Below are 16754 nucleotides of genomic sequence, written 5' to 3' on the forward strand. Positions count from 1 at the left end.
GAAGAGCCGCAATTAAAAGGTGGACGTGCCGAACGGTCTATGCGTGAGAATGGACCACATGATGTGCTGGCTAGAAAAAAGCTGAAATGACTTTTAACTAATGGATGAACTGGATTTGTCTGCATCTGTCAGGATGTGCACATGAAAAGATGCCATGGATGAATTAATTATTCATTTCGCCTGCAAAGAGAAACTAATCAGAAGCTGATCGGTGGCTTTTGACGGCTCATCTGAACCACTACTTTTACTTCAGATCATCAATACTTCAGTAATCTACAGCTCATCTCAAACCATCAGCTCTGCCTTTCAATCATTAGTCATTTGAGACTGAAATTACTCGCACTGTTTTCAGAGCTCATGACTTACGAGACAGTCATATAAATGTAATATTACACACAGGAAAGATCATGAACTTTCACCAGTTTTCCTCACATCGATAGCATTCAGAGAGCGGCTGCGAGGGGTTTCTGGGATAAAAGGTTATTGTTTGAGTACCTGGAATATGTTGGAGAGGTCGCGGAGGTTGAAGATGTAGTGGAACTTGATGGCGGTGGGCAGGAAGCTGGTGGTGATGCGCTGGTGGAGAGCGAGGGCCAGCGTGACCAGCTGAGAGCTGCTCTTCTGCAGGGCCGAGGCGAAGCCGTCTCCGCTCAGGTGCTGGCTCAGGATGCTGCAGTAGATGGTGTTCAGGGCCTCCACTCCGGGGAACGACAGCGCAAACACTGAGAAATGCCTCTGAGATACACGTTTCAACAGTTGCACATTAAGCCTTTGCTTCAGCTTTGAGAGGTGACACTATATGAAACATTTTCAAAATAATTTATATATACACTACCAGTCAGAACTTTTGGACCGATATGATTTTTTATGTTTTTAAAAGAAGTCTCTTTTGCTCACCAAGGCTGCATTTATTTGATAAAAAACAAAAAAACAAAAAAAAACACTAATATTGTTGAATATTATGACAATTTAAAATAACTGTTTTCTTTTTACATTTTGAAATATAATTTATTCCTGTGATCAAAGCTGCATTTTCAGCATCATTACTCCAGTCTTCAGTGTCACATGATCCTCCAGAAATTATTCTAATATGATGATTTGATGCTCAAGAAACATTTATGATTATTATCAATGTTGAAAACAGTTCAGGATTCTTTGATGAATAGAAAGTTCAAAAGCACAGCATTTTTTCTATATTTATAATCAAATAAATGCAGCCTTGGTGAGCAGAAGAGGCTTCTTTTAAAAACATTAAAAATCTTACCGATCCAAAACTTTGACTGGTAGTCTATGTATGTATGACTGTATGTATGAATGTATGTATGACTGTATGTATGCATGTATGACTGTATGTATGTATGACTGTATGTATGTATGACTATGTATGTATGAATGTATGTATGACTGTATGACTGACTGTATGAATGTATGTATGACTGTATGACTGACTGTATGAATGTATGTATGACTGTATGACTGACTGTATGAATGTATGTATGACTGTATGACTGACTGTATGAATGTATGTATGACTGTATGACTGACTGTATGAATGTATGTATGACTTTATGTATGACTGTATGTATGTATGACTGTATGCATGTATGACTGTATGTATGTATGACTGTATGCATGTATGACTGTATGTATGAATGTATGTATGACTGTATGTATGTATGTATGACTGTATGCATGTATGACTGTATGTATGTATGACTGTATGTATGTATGACTGTATGTATGTATGACTGTATGCATGTATGACTGTATGTATGTATGACTGTATGCATGTATGTATGACTGTATGCATGTATGCATGACTGTATGTATGTATGTATGACTGTATGCATGTATGACTGTATGTATGTATGACTGTATGTATGTATGACTGTATGTATGTATGACTGTATGTATGTATGACTGTATGCATGTATGACTGTATGTATGTATGACTGTATGCATGTATGTATGACTGTATGCATGTATGCATGACTGTATGTATGTATGTATGACTGTATGTATGTATGTATGTATGTATGTATGACTGTATGTATGTATGTATGTATGTATGCATGACTGTATGTATGCATGTATGCATGTATGTATGACTGTATGCATGTATGCATGACTGTATGTATGTATGTATGACTGTATGTATGACTGTATGTATGTATGACTGTATGTATGTATGACTGTATGTATGTATGACTGTATGCATGTATGACTGTATGCATGTATGTATGACTGTATGCATGTATGCATGACTGTATGTATGTATGTATGACTGTATGTATGTATGTATGTATGTATGCATGACTGTATGTATGTATGTATGACTGTATGTATGTTTGTATGTATGTATGCATGACTGTATGTATGTATGTATGACTGTATGTATGTATGTATGTATGTATGTATGACTGTATGCATGTATGACTATATGTATGTATGCATGACTGTATGCATGTATGTATGACTGTATGCATGTATGACTGTATGTATGTATGACTATGTATGTATGAATGTATGTATGACTGTATGCATGTATGACTATATGTATGTATGTATGACTGTATGCATGTATGACTGTATGCATGTATGTATGACTGTATGCATGTATGACTGTATGTATGTATGACTATGTATGTATGAATGTATGTATGACTGTATGCATGTATGACTATATGTATGTATGTATGACTGTATGCATGTATGACTGTATGCATGTATGTATGTATGTATGTATGCAGTGACAGTAAACAGTGCTCTGTGTTGAGCTGACACTGATAGCGAGCACCTGCAGGCGAGGGTTGATGGTGAAGCTGCCGGAGGTGGGGTTCATGCAGGACACGTACTGCACATTGTGGATCTCCTTCAGCTGCAGCTTGCTCCTGTCGTACCTGAGGACACAGCGTTCCGTCAGACTCACACACATACACACACACACACACTCTGTATGCACACCTCGTCCTGCACTAAAGCCACTGCGGCTCAGAGAAATACACCGCCTTCAGCTGTTCTCCTGCTCACCCCGATCTAACAGACACTGCAGAGACACTGAGAAACCAACAGGAGACACGCTCTCTTTCAGGGACAAAACACTGACATCCTGACAACAGAGACAGAGCCTCTTCAGGCCTTGAGCACTGGACCATCTTAACAACATAAAACACTTGTGTAACAAAATCCAATATCCATAAATTGTGCATCTGAGCAAAGGTAGCATCATAATGAGCATGTCTACAGTGTGTTAAATGTCCATGAGGGTCAGCTTATGCATATCATGGAATCAGAACAGAAACTACACTTTAAAGAGGACCTATAATGCCCTTTCTCAAAGCCTTGCTGTTGTTTTCTACTCTACTAGAACAGGTTTTCCTGCTTGAATGTTGATATTTTCCTCCTATTCTCCATTGTTGCGGCTCCTCTCTTCCCAGTCTGTCAGTAACGCTCTGTTTACTTCCTGTCTCTATGAAGCCCCTCCTCCTGAAAAGCACACTGTGCTCTGATTGGTCGGCTGGAGCAGTGTGTTGTGATTGGTTGAGCGATTTGAGTGTGTTTGGAAAATGTCCCGCCCCTTACCATAACCACCAGTTTAACACACTACTAACTCACTCAACCAGGCCCCGCCCCTTTATTCTGCGCATTAATTATTATAATGAGGAACATTGTGACGTGTTCGTTCCCGAAGAATCTCACGACTACAGTGGAGGCGTTTCAGGAGTTCAGAAACACTGACTCTGATATAGAGAAGAACTGCAACAGTACACACTGAAGACAGATGAAGATGGTCATGTGACGGTCAGTACCAGTGGGTGTAGTCCATGTGCTGGCGGATCAGGGTGTGCGGCTGGACCGTGCCGTACGCGTCCACCTCCGGCATGTTCATGTCATCGATGAAGTAGACGAGCCTCTTGCTGCCGGGCGGCCCGTAGTTCCTGCCCGCCTTCTTCTCCAAGGGCTTCTCTAGAACAGCTGTGGGGAACGTGAGCATTCAACAGCACTGGCAAACACTGCAGAGAAGCACTTCACCAGGAAACTACAGCGCATGACAAGGACTTCTCTAGATATGTCTTATAAACTATTATCTAACATAGAATGAACACAGTTTAAAATCCATCTAATGTCCATCAAGCCTTTAAAACGGTGCTTTTGACCTGCCATTGTTTTCATAATCTGTTGAAATGATATTTAGTTCAGTGTGCAAAAGTTCTTTGAATTAATTTTGATGTTGTGAATTGATAAATATATTAATTTTACTAATATTAAAAACATTGCATTTCTTAATTGTGGCACCCAAGAAGCATCATATTTTAGATCCGCATGAATTACACAAACTGTACTCCTCATGTTACTCAAGTTATTGTAAGAAAAAAAATGAAAATAAATATTTTGACTAATTTGTGACTCTTAACCAAGTTATCCATTAAGATTTAAATATTTTATATTTATGTAAGTTTGTTATTTTCTAGAAATCACTAAATAACCTAAATCGGTTTTGATGTTTATTTGGTGCTTGCTAGAAAACAACAAAAATCATGATTTAAACTGTATTTAAACATTCAGGGTAGTAAAAATCACAAACTATAATATAAAATGAATAGAACCCCCCCCCCCCCCCATCTCATTTATGCAATTAGATGAAGCACCTGAATATTAATAATTTTAATCATTTTTTATCAGTACACTGAACCCCATTCACTGATTGTGCCTCATACCAAAGCAAAGCTATTCAGAAAATAAGCGTCTGATTCTGAATGTGGTTTGGTCCGGTTTGACAGGAGCAAGCGTTGGAACATCACATGATGCGGAGTGATAAATCTCAGACCAACAGATTGCAAAGGCAGGGACACGAAACAGCTGACGCCCGGAGCAGAGGCAGAGGGCCATGGGTGCTCGCTTTACACCACCCAAATCTGTCACTGTCCACAAGCCAGTGAAGGTGCACTTTTGAAAGCACTTCTGCTCTCAGGTCAGAACACACACACGCACATGCACACACACACACACACTCACACACACACACACACACACACACTCGCACTCGCGCACGCGCGCACGCACACACGCACGCTCGCTCACTCACTCACTCACTCACTCACTCACTCACTCACTCACTCACTCACTCACTCACACACACACACACTCACACACACACACACACACACACACACACACACACACACACACACGTACCCTGCAACATGGCTGAGGTGGTGTAGTAGTTGAACGGGACGTTTTTGATGGCGTATTTCTCCGGGTCCAGGGAGCCCAGCTTGTCTCCCACCAGAACCGACTTCCCGGTGCCAGCGTTGCCCACGAGCATGATGGGACGCCGCCTCTCCAGCAGCCGGTCCATGAAGTAGCGCACGCGGATGGTCTCGCTGGTGTGGACGAGGCAGGCCTGAGGGACACACACACACACACACACAGTGAGCGGAGAGCCTCCGTGTGTGAACTAACCCCCCCTGAGGATCTACAGTCTCTGTTATAGAGCACACTCATCTGCAAATGTGTTTATCTTTCCTGTTTTTACATTGGTTTTCTCAAAGTGCTTATATGATGAGAAGACACCTGAAATGCGTTATAACCTGTGGGTATTGACCTCTGACGTAAAACAGTTCATCAAAGTTTTCCTAAGACAAGAACGGATATTGTTCAAAATTAATGTACTGTATAATTTTGTTGACATGTTTTGATCCTCTTCAAATGTTGACTACTGTATAGAGCCATGTTTTAAAAAGACACTCCTGAGCAAGTGTAGTGTGTGTAGTCTTAAACTTTGACTCATAGTATTGCTCAGCAGAAAAATAAATAAATGTCAAACTTTAACAACACAATTACTAAGACTTTATCTATAGTCCAAAATGTAAATGAAATCTAATTCAAAACATTCACAGAAACACATCAACAGTGTGTCCGTGACAGTGACGCGCTCGTCGAGTGTGTTCAGCGCCGCTACAGAGATGAGCACCTGCAGAGGAACCTCCGGGTCCATCACGAACTGCGGGACCATCTTTGACCAGGGCTCAAACTTTTTGCTCTCGGGATCAATGTAGTAATCGAACACGGTGCCTTGAGCCGGGAACTTCACGCTTTTGAACTCCGTCACCCACCACTTGCTGAACTCCAGCCTGTAATCCACGAGCTGCAGTGACACACACACACACACACACACACAGAGTGTTAAAGCAGGCAGTGTTCATGAGGAGTAAAGCCAGCAGGGACGCACCTGATCCTGGAACATGGTTCCTCCGAAACACACACACACACACACACACACACCTGATCCTGGAGCATGGTTCCTCCGAAACACACACACACACACACACACACACACACACACCTGATCCTGGAGCATGGTTCCTCCGAAACACACACACACACACACACACACACACACACACACACACACCTGATCCTGGAACATGGTTCCTCCGAAACACACACACACACACACACACACACACACACACACACACACACACACACACACACACACACACACACCTGATCCTGGAGCATGGTTCCTCCGAAACACACACACACACACACACACACACACACACACACACACACACACACACACCTGATCCTGGAACATGGTTCCTCCGAAACACACACACACACACACACACACACACACACACACACACACACACACCTGATCCTGGAGCATGGTTCCTCCGAAACACACACACACACACACACACACCTGATCCTGGAACATGGTTCCTCCGAAGGCCCAGACGGCAGCGAACACGAAGTAGAGCTCGTACAGGTCCTTATGGCTGTCGGGAGGAGTGTGTTCTGGGACGAGGAGACACTCCAGCAGGAAGCACAGCATCTGCACCAAACTCTGCTCAGGGATGGGGATGATCTTCTTAAACCTGGGAACAGGACACACAGCAGCTCAGTCAGCAGAACACACACACACACACACACACGTTAGGCTCAGGTGAACTCGGCCTCTCCAGCACTGAGGCCTTCAGTGACATCATCAGTGTCAGACCTCTGCTCCACAGGCTACTGCGACAACCACGGGTAAAGCTATCAGAGTTGCTAAAACTAAAACCATTAAAAAGAAACATTTTCACTTCTGGAATAAAATGAAAACCTTAAACTAAAGCTAGTTGCCAAGGCAACATTTCTCATTTTCATTTAGTTTAACTTGATGCACTAAAATAATAATAAAAACACTGTATAGACAAAACAACAAAAATTAATGCAAATGAGAAAAACCCACAACAAAGTCACTAAGACTTTAAAACTATTGATTAACTGTAATAAAAATAGTCAGTATAATAGCTCAGGTAAAGGCACCTGGAGCCCATAAGAGGTTCAGCTCATGAATATTAATGAACATCATGAATATTAATGCTGCTAGATCAGTAGTGGCAGACGCGATCACGGGGACCGGGGACGCACCTGGACCGGAGCGTGTCCAGGCATGATGGGAGGTACTTGTCGAACAGGATGGTGAGGTTGGCCTTCTCGGACTGCACTTCTCTGCAGTCGATCCAGCTCGACACCGGCGGGTTCCAGCCCAGGTCGGCCGGGTTGATGTACAGGATGCCTGTGTGGAGGAGCGGCACACACACATCTAGTCAAGTCAAGTCAAGTTTATTTATATAGCGCTTTTCACAACATAGGTTGTATCAAAGCAGCTTCACAGTAATAAATTAAAACAATACATCAATGTTTGTTTCTAATGGAACGTCCATGTTTGGTAATGCTGATCAATAATCGTTGATTGATTAGTTAAATTAAATAGCCAAATATCCCCTCTGACTGAGATATCTGACATCTCAGTCAGAACCCGAGCAAACACACACACACACAGATAAACACTCAGAATCAGATCATCAGTGTTTCTAATGTGACGGATGCAACACTAACTGATCAAACAGCAATGAGACGTTCGGTCAGAAAAGAACAACACAGAGATTGTGAGTGTAAAAGTGCGAGTGTTATGACCTCAGCGGAGCCACTGTGCCCTTCCTCTGCATCGCTTATGAAACACAGATATTCAGCAGCACCTCTGTGTTAGTCTTCTGTTAGCATGATCAACAACACAAGTCCACAAACTCCAAAATCTTATATTTATCCCTTAAAGCACAGATTATTGTCCTGTATCGTCTTATATCTGCTCCAGTTTAGAGGAACGAGCTGTTAGGACACACACTCACACATATATAATCTCCTCTGGATATAAATAAAATAAAAAGTAACAATGAAACAGTGTTATTTAAGTTTTAGAATTAATATCTAATATTGTAACTTTTATTTTTATATTTTTAGTTTCGTGTTAATTTTGAGTCCTTTTGTTATGTGCTTTTGTCATTTTATTCGTTTTAGTTTTTTTATATTTCATTTATTTTATTTCAGTTTTAGTTTCCTGTTTAATTTAAACCTTTTCAGTTTTTTTGCCAAGGCAACATTCCTAATGTTCATTTATTTTATATTTTCAACTCATATTTATATTTATATTTAGTGTGATGATGATGATGATGATGATAAGCCTGTTGTCTGTGATGATGTGTGTGATGATGATGATGATGATGATGATAATAAGCCTGTTGTCTGTGATGATGTGTGTGATGATGTGTGTGATGATGTCTGTGATGATGTGTGTGATGATGTGTGTGATGATGTCTGTGATGATGTGTGTGATGATGTCTGTGATGATGTGTGTGATGATGATGATGATAATAAGCCTGTTGTCTGTGATGATGTCTGTGATGATGTGTGTGATGATGTCTGTGATGATGTCTGTGATGATGTGTGTGATGATGATGATAATAAGCCTGTTGTCTGTGATGATGTGTGTGATGATGTGTGTGATGATGTCTGTGATGATGTCTGTGATGATGTGTGTGATGATGATGATAATAAGCCTGTTGTCTGTGATGATGTGTGTGATGATGTGTGTGATGATGTGTGTGTGATGATGATGATGATGATGATGATGATGATAATAAGCCTGTTGTCTGTGATGATGTGTGTGATGATGTGTGTGATGATGATGATGATGATGATGTGTGTGATGATGATGATGATGATGAATGTCTGTGATGATGATGATGATGATGTGTGTGATGATGTGTGTGATGATGATGATGATGATGATGATGATGATAATAAGCCTGTTGTCTGTGATGATGTGTGTGATGATGTGTGTGATGATGTCTGTGATGATGTCTGTGATGATGTGTGTGATGATGATGATAATAAGCCTGTTGTCTGTGATGATGTGTGTGATGATGTGTGTGATGATGTGTGTGTGATGATGATGATGATGATGATGATGATGATAATAAGCCTGTTGTCTGTGATGATGTGTGTGATGATGTGTGTGATGATGATGATGATGATGATGTGTGTGATGATGATGATGATGATGATGAATGTCTGTGATGATGATGATGATGATGTGTGTGATGATGTGTGTGATGATGATGATGATGATGATGATGATGATGATGATAATAAGCCTGTTGTCTGTGATGATGTGTGTGATGATGTGTGTGATGATGATGATGATGATGATGATGATAATAAGCCTGTTGTCTGTGATGATGTGTGTGATGATGTGTGTGATGATGTGTGTGATGATGATGATAATAAGCCTGTTGTCTGTGATGATGTGTGTGATGATGTGTGTGATGATGATGATGATGATGATGTGTGTGATGATGATGATGATGATGATGTGTGTGATGATGATGATGATGATGATGTGTGTGATGATGATGATGATGATGATGATGTGTGTGATGATGATGATGATGATGATGATGATGATTGATAATAAGCCTGTTGTCTGTGATGATGTGTGTGATGATGTGTGTGATGATGATGTGTGTGATGATGATGATGATGTGTGTGATGATGATGATGATGATGATGATGATGATGATAAGCCTGTTGTCTGTGATGATGTGTGTGATGATGTGTGTGATGATGATGATAATAAGCCTGTTGTCTGTGATGATGTGTGTGATGATGTGTGTGATGATGATGTGTGTGATGATGATGATGATGTGTGTGATGATGATGTGTGTGATGATGATGATGATGATGTGTGTGATGATGATGATGATGATAAGCCTGTTGTCTGTGATGATGTGTGTGATGATGTGTGTGATGATGATGATAATAAGCCTGTTGTCTGTGATGATGTGTGTGATGATGATGTGTGTGATGATGATGATGATGTGTGTGATGATGATGATGATGATAAGCCTGTTGTCTGTGATGATGTGTGTGATGATGTGTGTGATGATGATGATAATAAGCCTGTTGTCTGTGATGATGTGTGTGATGATGTGTGTGATGATGATGATGATGATGATGTGTGTGATGTCTGTGATGATGTCTGTGATGATGTGTGTGATGATGATGATAATAAGCCTGTTGTCTGTGATGATGTGTGTGATGATGTGTGTGATGATGTGTGTGATGATGATGATAATAAGCCTGTTGTCTGTGATGATGTGTGTGATGATGTGTGTGATGATGATGATGATGATGATGTGTGTGATGATGATGATGATGATGATGTGTGTGATGATGATGATGATGATGATGTGTGTGATGATGATGATGATGATGATGTGTGTGATGATGATGATGATGATGATGATGATGATTGATAATAAGCCTGTTGTCTGTGATGATGTGTGTGATGATGTGTGTGATGATGATGTGTGTGATGATGATGATGATGATGATGATGATGATGATAAGCCTGTTGTCTGTGATGATGTGTGTGATGATGTGTGTGATGATGATGTGTGTGATGATGATGATGATGATGATGATGATAATAAGCCTGTTGTCTGTGATGATGTGTGTGATGATGTGTGTGATGATGATGTGTGTGATGATGATGATGATGTGTGTGATGATGATGTGTGTGATGATGATGATGATGATGTGTGTGATGATGATGATGATGATAAGCCTGTTGTCTGTGATGATGTGTGTGATGATGTGTGTGATGATGATGATAATAAGCCTGTTGTCTGTGATGATGTGTGTGATGATGATGTGTGTGATGATGATGATGATGTGTGTGATGATGATGATGATGATAAGCCTGTTGTCTGTGATGATGTGTGTGATGATGTGTGTGATGATGTGTGTGATGATGTGTGTGATGATGATGATAATAAGCCTGTTGTCTGTGATGATGTGTGTGATGATGTGTGTGATGATGATGTGTGTGATGATGATGATGATGTGTGTGATGATGATGATGATGATGATGATGATAAGCCTGTTGTCTGTGATGATGTGTGTGATGATGTGTGTGATGATGTGTGTGATGATGATGATGATAAGCCTGTTGTCTGTGATGATGTGTGATGATGATGATGATGATGATAATAAGCCTGTTGTCTGTGATGATGTGTGTGATGATGTGTGTGTGATGATGATGATGATGTGTGTGATGATGATGATGATAATAAGCCTGTTGTCTGTGATGATGTGTGTGATGATGTGTGTGTGATGATGATGATGATGTGTGTGATGATGATGATGATGATAATAAGCCTGTTGTCTGTGATGATGTGTGTGATGATGTGTGTGTGATGATGATGATGATGTGTGTGATGATGATGATAATAAGCCTGTTGTCTGTGATGATGTGTGTGATGATGTGTGTGATGATGATGATGATGATGTGTGTGATGATGATGATGATGATGATGATGATGAGGCAGTTCCTCTGACCGGCTCTGGAGACCGTGGCTGGCGTGGCCGTGCGCAGGTGACTGATCTCGAACACAAGCCTCATGGTGGGGTTCAGGGGGATCCGCTCATTACTGGCCAGCGTCAGCACCTGCAGCACCACACAAAGGTCATCTGAAGGTCAGGGTCTCTGAGTGCTGTGTGCAAAGCTGACATTGAGCTGCAGTTCTGGCCGTCTCGGCTTTACCTTGTTGTCATCCATTACTGTGTTCAGCGACTCGATCCACATCGGGTCGATATCCCCGTCCAGGACGATCCACTTGGGCCCGGCGTGACTGATGTTGGCCAGCTCACGCATGATATTAGAGAACAGCCCTGCGGGGAAGAGCACACGTGTTGAGTCTCACAGTCTCCGTGATGAAGCGCTGGCACACACAGCGGCCCTCACCGTCCTTCCACTCGCGCGTGGCCGGGTTGATGATGCCGAACAGCTCGTCGTTGGTCACGGCTTTAGGGTTGAGGTCGGCCCAGACGGCCCTGCGCTTCATGTTCTGATACGTCTTGTGGAGTGATTTGAGGACCTGGGATTTTCCGGTGCCGGCGTTTCCCACCACGAACACGGAGTGACGAACGGCCAGCAGCTCCTCCAGCTGAACCACCTGAGAACAACAGCAGAGACAGTCACACACACACACACACACACACACACACACACCGCTGCTTTGCTTGATGTGTTGTGCTATAAACCGCGCACACGAGAGACGCACTAGCTTGGCTGGCTGAATACATACATCCTCAGTAAACATCAAGAGGTTTCCAGCACCAGTGTGACTTCATGCCAAACATTTCAAAACAAAAACAACAAAAAGTTGCAGAGATGTTTCCCAGTGCAGTTTAGCCGCCGCAGTCACTGAACTACAGGAGTGTGTAGAGTTCAGCTCCAGGCCTGATCCATCATCGCTCTGAGCTCCAGCGGGAGCGGACCGGCTCACGGCTCTTCCCATCATGCTCTTGTTTAATAATATGCAGAACACACTTCTCTGTTTCCCTTACTGAAGTCTAGATGATGTCATCTGATCTCTGCAGCGCTAGCATCAGCTAACAGAACCCCAGACCCGCTACGGCTCCACCACTGATGAGGTCATGACCTGCTGTACACACTGCCATCTGACTGGCTGCTCATACGACAACATGTAGTTTGTCAGTAATGTTTTATAAAAATAAATGAAATATTTCACCACATTTTTGTTTAGTATTGCTTTAACATATAAATAAGGCCAATTAATGGATGGCATTTAAACTGCTAACGTTTTTGAAAAAAGTTGCCAACCATCGCCAGCATTTATGATCATCTTGTCCAATGTTTCATGGCCCACAGAATATTTTGTTTTATATGTTATTTATGAATGTTTTAAATATCTGAACATTTAATATATCAAAAGAAAGAGTTAAAGAGTCTGCTTAAACATATAGTCCGAAATGTATATAGCCTCTGTGATCACATCAAAGTATATAACTGCATTATCGCAGCACGTTTCGGGTGATGAAAACATGCGCCTTTTCTATATTCAGGAAAATACAGTAGCAGTTTCATTGACATATTATAAGTGTAAGCGGCTGAAGCTCACAGTTAGATGTGTATTTCTGGAGCACTGTGAGGAGGATCAACACTTAAACAGGGATCGGCCTCCCTCGGAGAGAAGAGCGAGATGTGGAGCAAGAGGAAGTGATGGCATGTTCAATCAGTGGCATTGATGCGGGTCCCCGTCGGGCTCTCCAGCGCTGGAGGGTCTGCTGATTGCTGCTTTGATCTGATGTGTTTGGGGGCGATGGCTAATAGCAGACTGGAGCTCTTCTCCTCCCAGAGATCCCAGCGCAGACGCGTGTGAGGGTTAAACCCGCCGTGCAGGGCTGATGGACAGCTGATGTGGGGCTCCTGTGGCTCTTTGACCTGTGTGAGATTGCACTTATTTCCCCAGGCTCCGGCTGATATCTCCACCTCGGCCTGATGCTCCACATTAGAGCTGCGCTCCGGCACCTGAGGCTCCATTACACTGTAATTCCTGCTATCTTTGATTTGTCCAATATATCCACTTGCAGACTGCTTTGACACTAATGTCTATTTGCTTGAAACACAACAGCAGGTTTATGGCTCTGAAAGGAAGATAATGCAACCGCAGAAGAGGTGAAGTTGAGAAAAATGCGAGAGCGGCATTGATCAGGACTTTTGACATTTTCCCCCACAAACAAAACTAGTTTAGAAACGGGCGAGAGCACTGAGTTCTGCGTATCGCCGAGCGACGCACACACTGACAGGCTGTCTGGAACAGAGAATGTGAGCGGAATGAAACGACAGCAATTTCCCATCTTCACTCAAAGTGTCCCGCTCCACTTCTGTTTCTCGCTCCTCGACGGGGACACACACACACAAACACACATTCAAAACACCTCACAACTCTTTAAACACCACATGGCCAAAACAAACTGGAGGATCGGAACGACCCATTTTGTAATAATCTTATGTAGTATTAAATCAGTCACTCATCAACCCAATCATCATTTCAGCAAGCTTGTTTACAGCTCATACTATGTGTGTGTATATACTGTATATGCTTACTGTAAAGCAAATGCACTGTACAAAACATTTTCTGAAAAATATGAAAAATATATATTTTTCAAAATGTGGAGTCTAAAAAGCCACATGTTTAACCAAGTTCAGTTTCAGATCCAAAGTTAATGTGACAAAAATTGAGGTTCCTGTGAGATTCTGTTTCCCAAAAATAGCCTCGGCATTGAAATTTGCATGTGTTCTTCTGTCACAAATCAATACATTTCCCTACGATTTCACTTCTATCACAAAACAGTGAATATGGAATCCAAATATGGATCTAGGCTCTTTAGTTAATCGGCTATTGAAAACTCCATACGGATTGGCCAGTGACCTGATGTTTAGTTTTTGATAACTCTGGTGAGGTCTGACCGTTACAGTAAAGCCGACCGGACAGAGATGAGCTGGCACGTGTCACCTGAACTCACCTTTAGCACAAAGTTGTCCTCGGGCTGCAGTTTGAGGTCCAACACGGACTGCTTGACAAACTTCTCGAAGTCCATGTCTCGTTTGCGCGGCACGTCGAGGGCCGGGAAGAGGTCCCCGATGAGGCCCATGAACACAGGCATGTCATCGGTCACGATCTTCGGGACGTTGAAGTCTCTCAGGGCTCTCATCAGCACCTGGTCCTCGGGTCTGCGTGGATCTCCTCTCTTCAGGGAACCGGCCACCACCAGCACTGACTTGATGGCCCGCAGACCCCAGTCATAGTGATCCTGCAGAGAGAGAGACACGGACAAACAGGAGCCTCAGCGAGAGTCCAATCAACTGCATCCGCAGGCCAGACGCTGTTACACACTGCTCCACAATACAGGCTTTCCCATTCACAGATTCCACAGTGTGTATCAAAACAACTTATAGAGTAACAGGACGATGATAGTGGGATTGACGGCATTTTTATTAGAGAACAACTGGACGTCTCATAACATCGCATTCAAATAAAGTCCTGACGACAGGTAAACATCCCTCACAACGCTAGGAAAGCTGAAGGCCTTGATCTGAAACATCTCTAAGAACAGTGTAATGGCATATTGACAGCAGAAACACTTCTCAACCTGTTTGGAGAGCAACTCCTTGCAGAGCTGATAGAGAGTGATGAACTTTCTGGCCAAAAGTCGAGCCTCGATGAAACCCTCGGCCACCAACATGATCTCACAGATGAGCTCGAAGTCTGGCACCACCATCGCACACGGCCTGCCGGACACACACACACACACACACACACACACACACACACACACACACACACACACACACACACACACACACACAGAGAACAACATCGTGACTGTGAGCCTGCAAACACATCATACATGCTCTCGAACTACTGCACACGGCTGATTTCATCACCATTACTGTTGACACTATAGGCCTACAGACACACAGTTACGGATGTGATGCCTGAGGCGTTTTTGTATTGTGGATCAGTCACATAAAAAACTGATCATTTAAGATAAAATATACATTTTTTGTGCAATTTTGTTATTAACATTATAAGTGAACCTCAAGAAACATTAAAATTATATATATATATATATTTATTTTTTATAAATGAGAGCTTCATAAATCACTATGGAGAAAACAAACGGGAAAAAATACGCCTCTGAAAATGAGTGATCGCCGGTACATGCGCTCTATAACTATGTTTTGGCCTTTAATATTCTTTAAGTATGTTTCGAAGTAGACTGCTATAGAAAATAACTTATTACAGGCCTAAAACATCATACAGTATGAGTGAAATATGTACTTCAGTTCTCATCTATTAAATAACGGGCTCTTTCTGGTCTCTTCATGGGACTGACACCTGCTGATCCACAAAACAACACATCAGAACCTCCATCAATCCCAGCAGGCCTAGAGACCCAGCCTGACGGAGGACCACCCCTGGGACGCGGCTCATCGCCTGTGAACGTGAACCCAGCGCAGCCGCAAGTGAAGTATAGCTGGTCAAATTAAAATGTTTATGAATGCTGACTCTACACAGCAGAACAGAGCTCTTTACTGCTGGATATGGACGGTAAAAATGAATTGTAAACTCGTAAATCTCTGTAATAAAAGAGTGCAGGTGGCATCGGTCTTCAGACGCGGATGTGTGAAACGGCAGAACGGCACGTAATGAAATGCAAATCCTCAGCGCACCTGAAGAGAGCCTTGAGGTTCTCCGGCAGCTCGGTCCTGCCGGCGTATCCGGGGTTCATGGTGATGAAGATGCCCACCGAGGGGACCAGGTTCACATCCTCGCCCATGAAGTTAAACCTCGTCTTCTTGTCTCGAATGGCATCTTGAATACTTTTGACCTGATGGATCATACGTTGACAATATAAACGACACAGAATATGTGTTACTTGCTCTTCAGAACCAATGAGAAAGTCAGAATAAATCATAAGAGTGCAAAATCACATTCATTTTCTGAACAACAATAACCCTTTTCAGTGAGATGTGCCATGAG

The 16754-nt window shown here is 42.4% G+C and overlaps 1 protein-coding gene across 1 annotated transcript in view; it reads right to left on the minus strand.

The window, feature by feature from the left end:
• The window catches only part of dnah9 (dynein, axonemal, heavy chain 9), a 117746-nt gene that overhangs the window by 70227 nt on the left and 30765 nt on the right, over positions 1-16754 (minus strand). Inside the window, exons 29-41 of the mRNA XM_079850921.1 lie at positions 16445-16602; positions 15361-15499; positions 14734-15021; positions 12146-12356; positions 11945-12072; positions 11740-11848; positions 7429-7576; positions 6716-6890; positions 5975-6148; positions 5197-5404; positions 3810-3975; positions 2798-2900; positions 496-735 (exon numbers count right to left, since the gene is read on the minus strand). Coding sequence (XP_079707047.1) covers positions 496-735; positions 2798-2900; positions 3810-3975; positions 5197-5404; positions 5975-6148; positions 6716-6890; positions 7429-7576; positions 11740-11848; positions 11945-12072; positions 12146-12356; positions 14734-15021; positions 15361-15499; positions 16445-16602 — 2247 coding nt within the window. The remainder of the gene's footprint in view (positions 1-495; positions 736-2797; positions 2901-3809; positions 3976-5196; positions 5405-5974; positions 6149-6715; positions 6891-7428; positions 7577-11739; positions 11849-11944; positions 12073-12145; positions 12357-14733; positions 15022-15360; positions 15500-16444; positions 16603-16754) is intronic.

Source organism: Squalius cephalus (genome assembly GCF_949319135.1).
Source record: "Squalius cephalus genome assembly, chromosome: 19".
Classification (NCBI taxonomy): Eukaryota; Metazoa; Chordata; class Actinopteri; order Cypriniformes; family Leuciscidae; genus Squalius; species Squalius cephalus.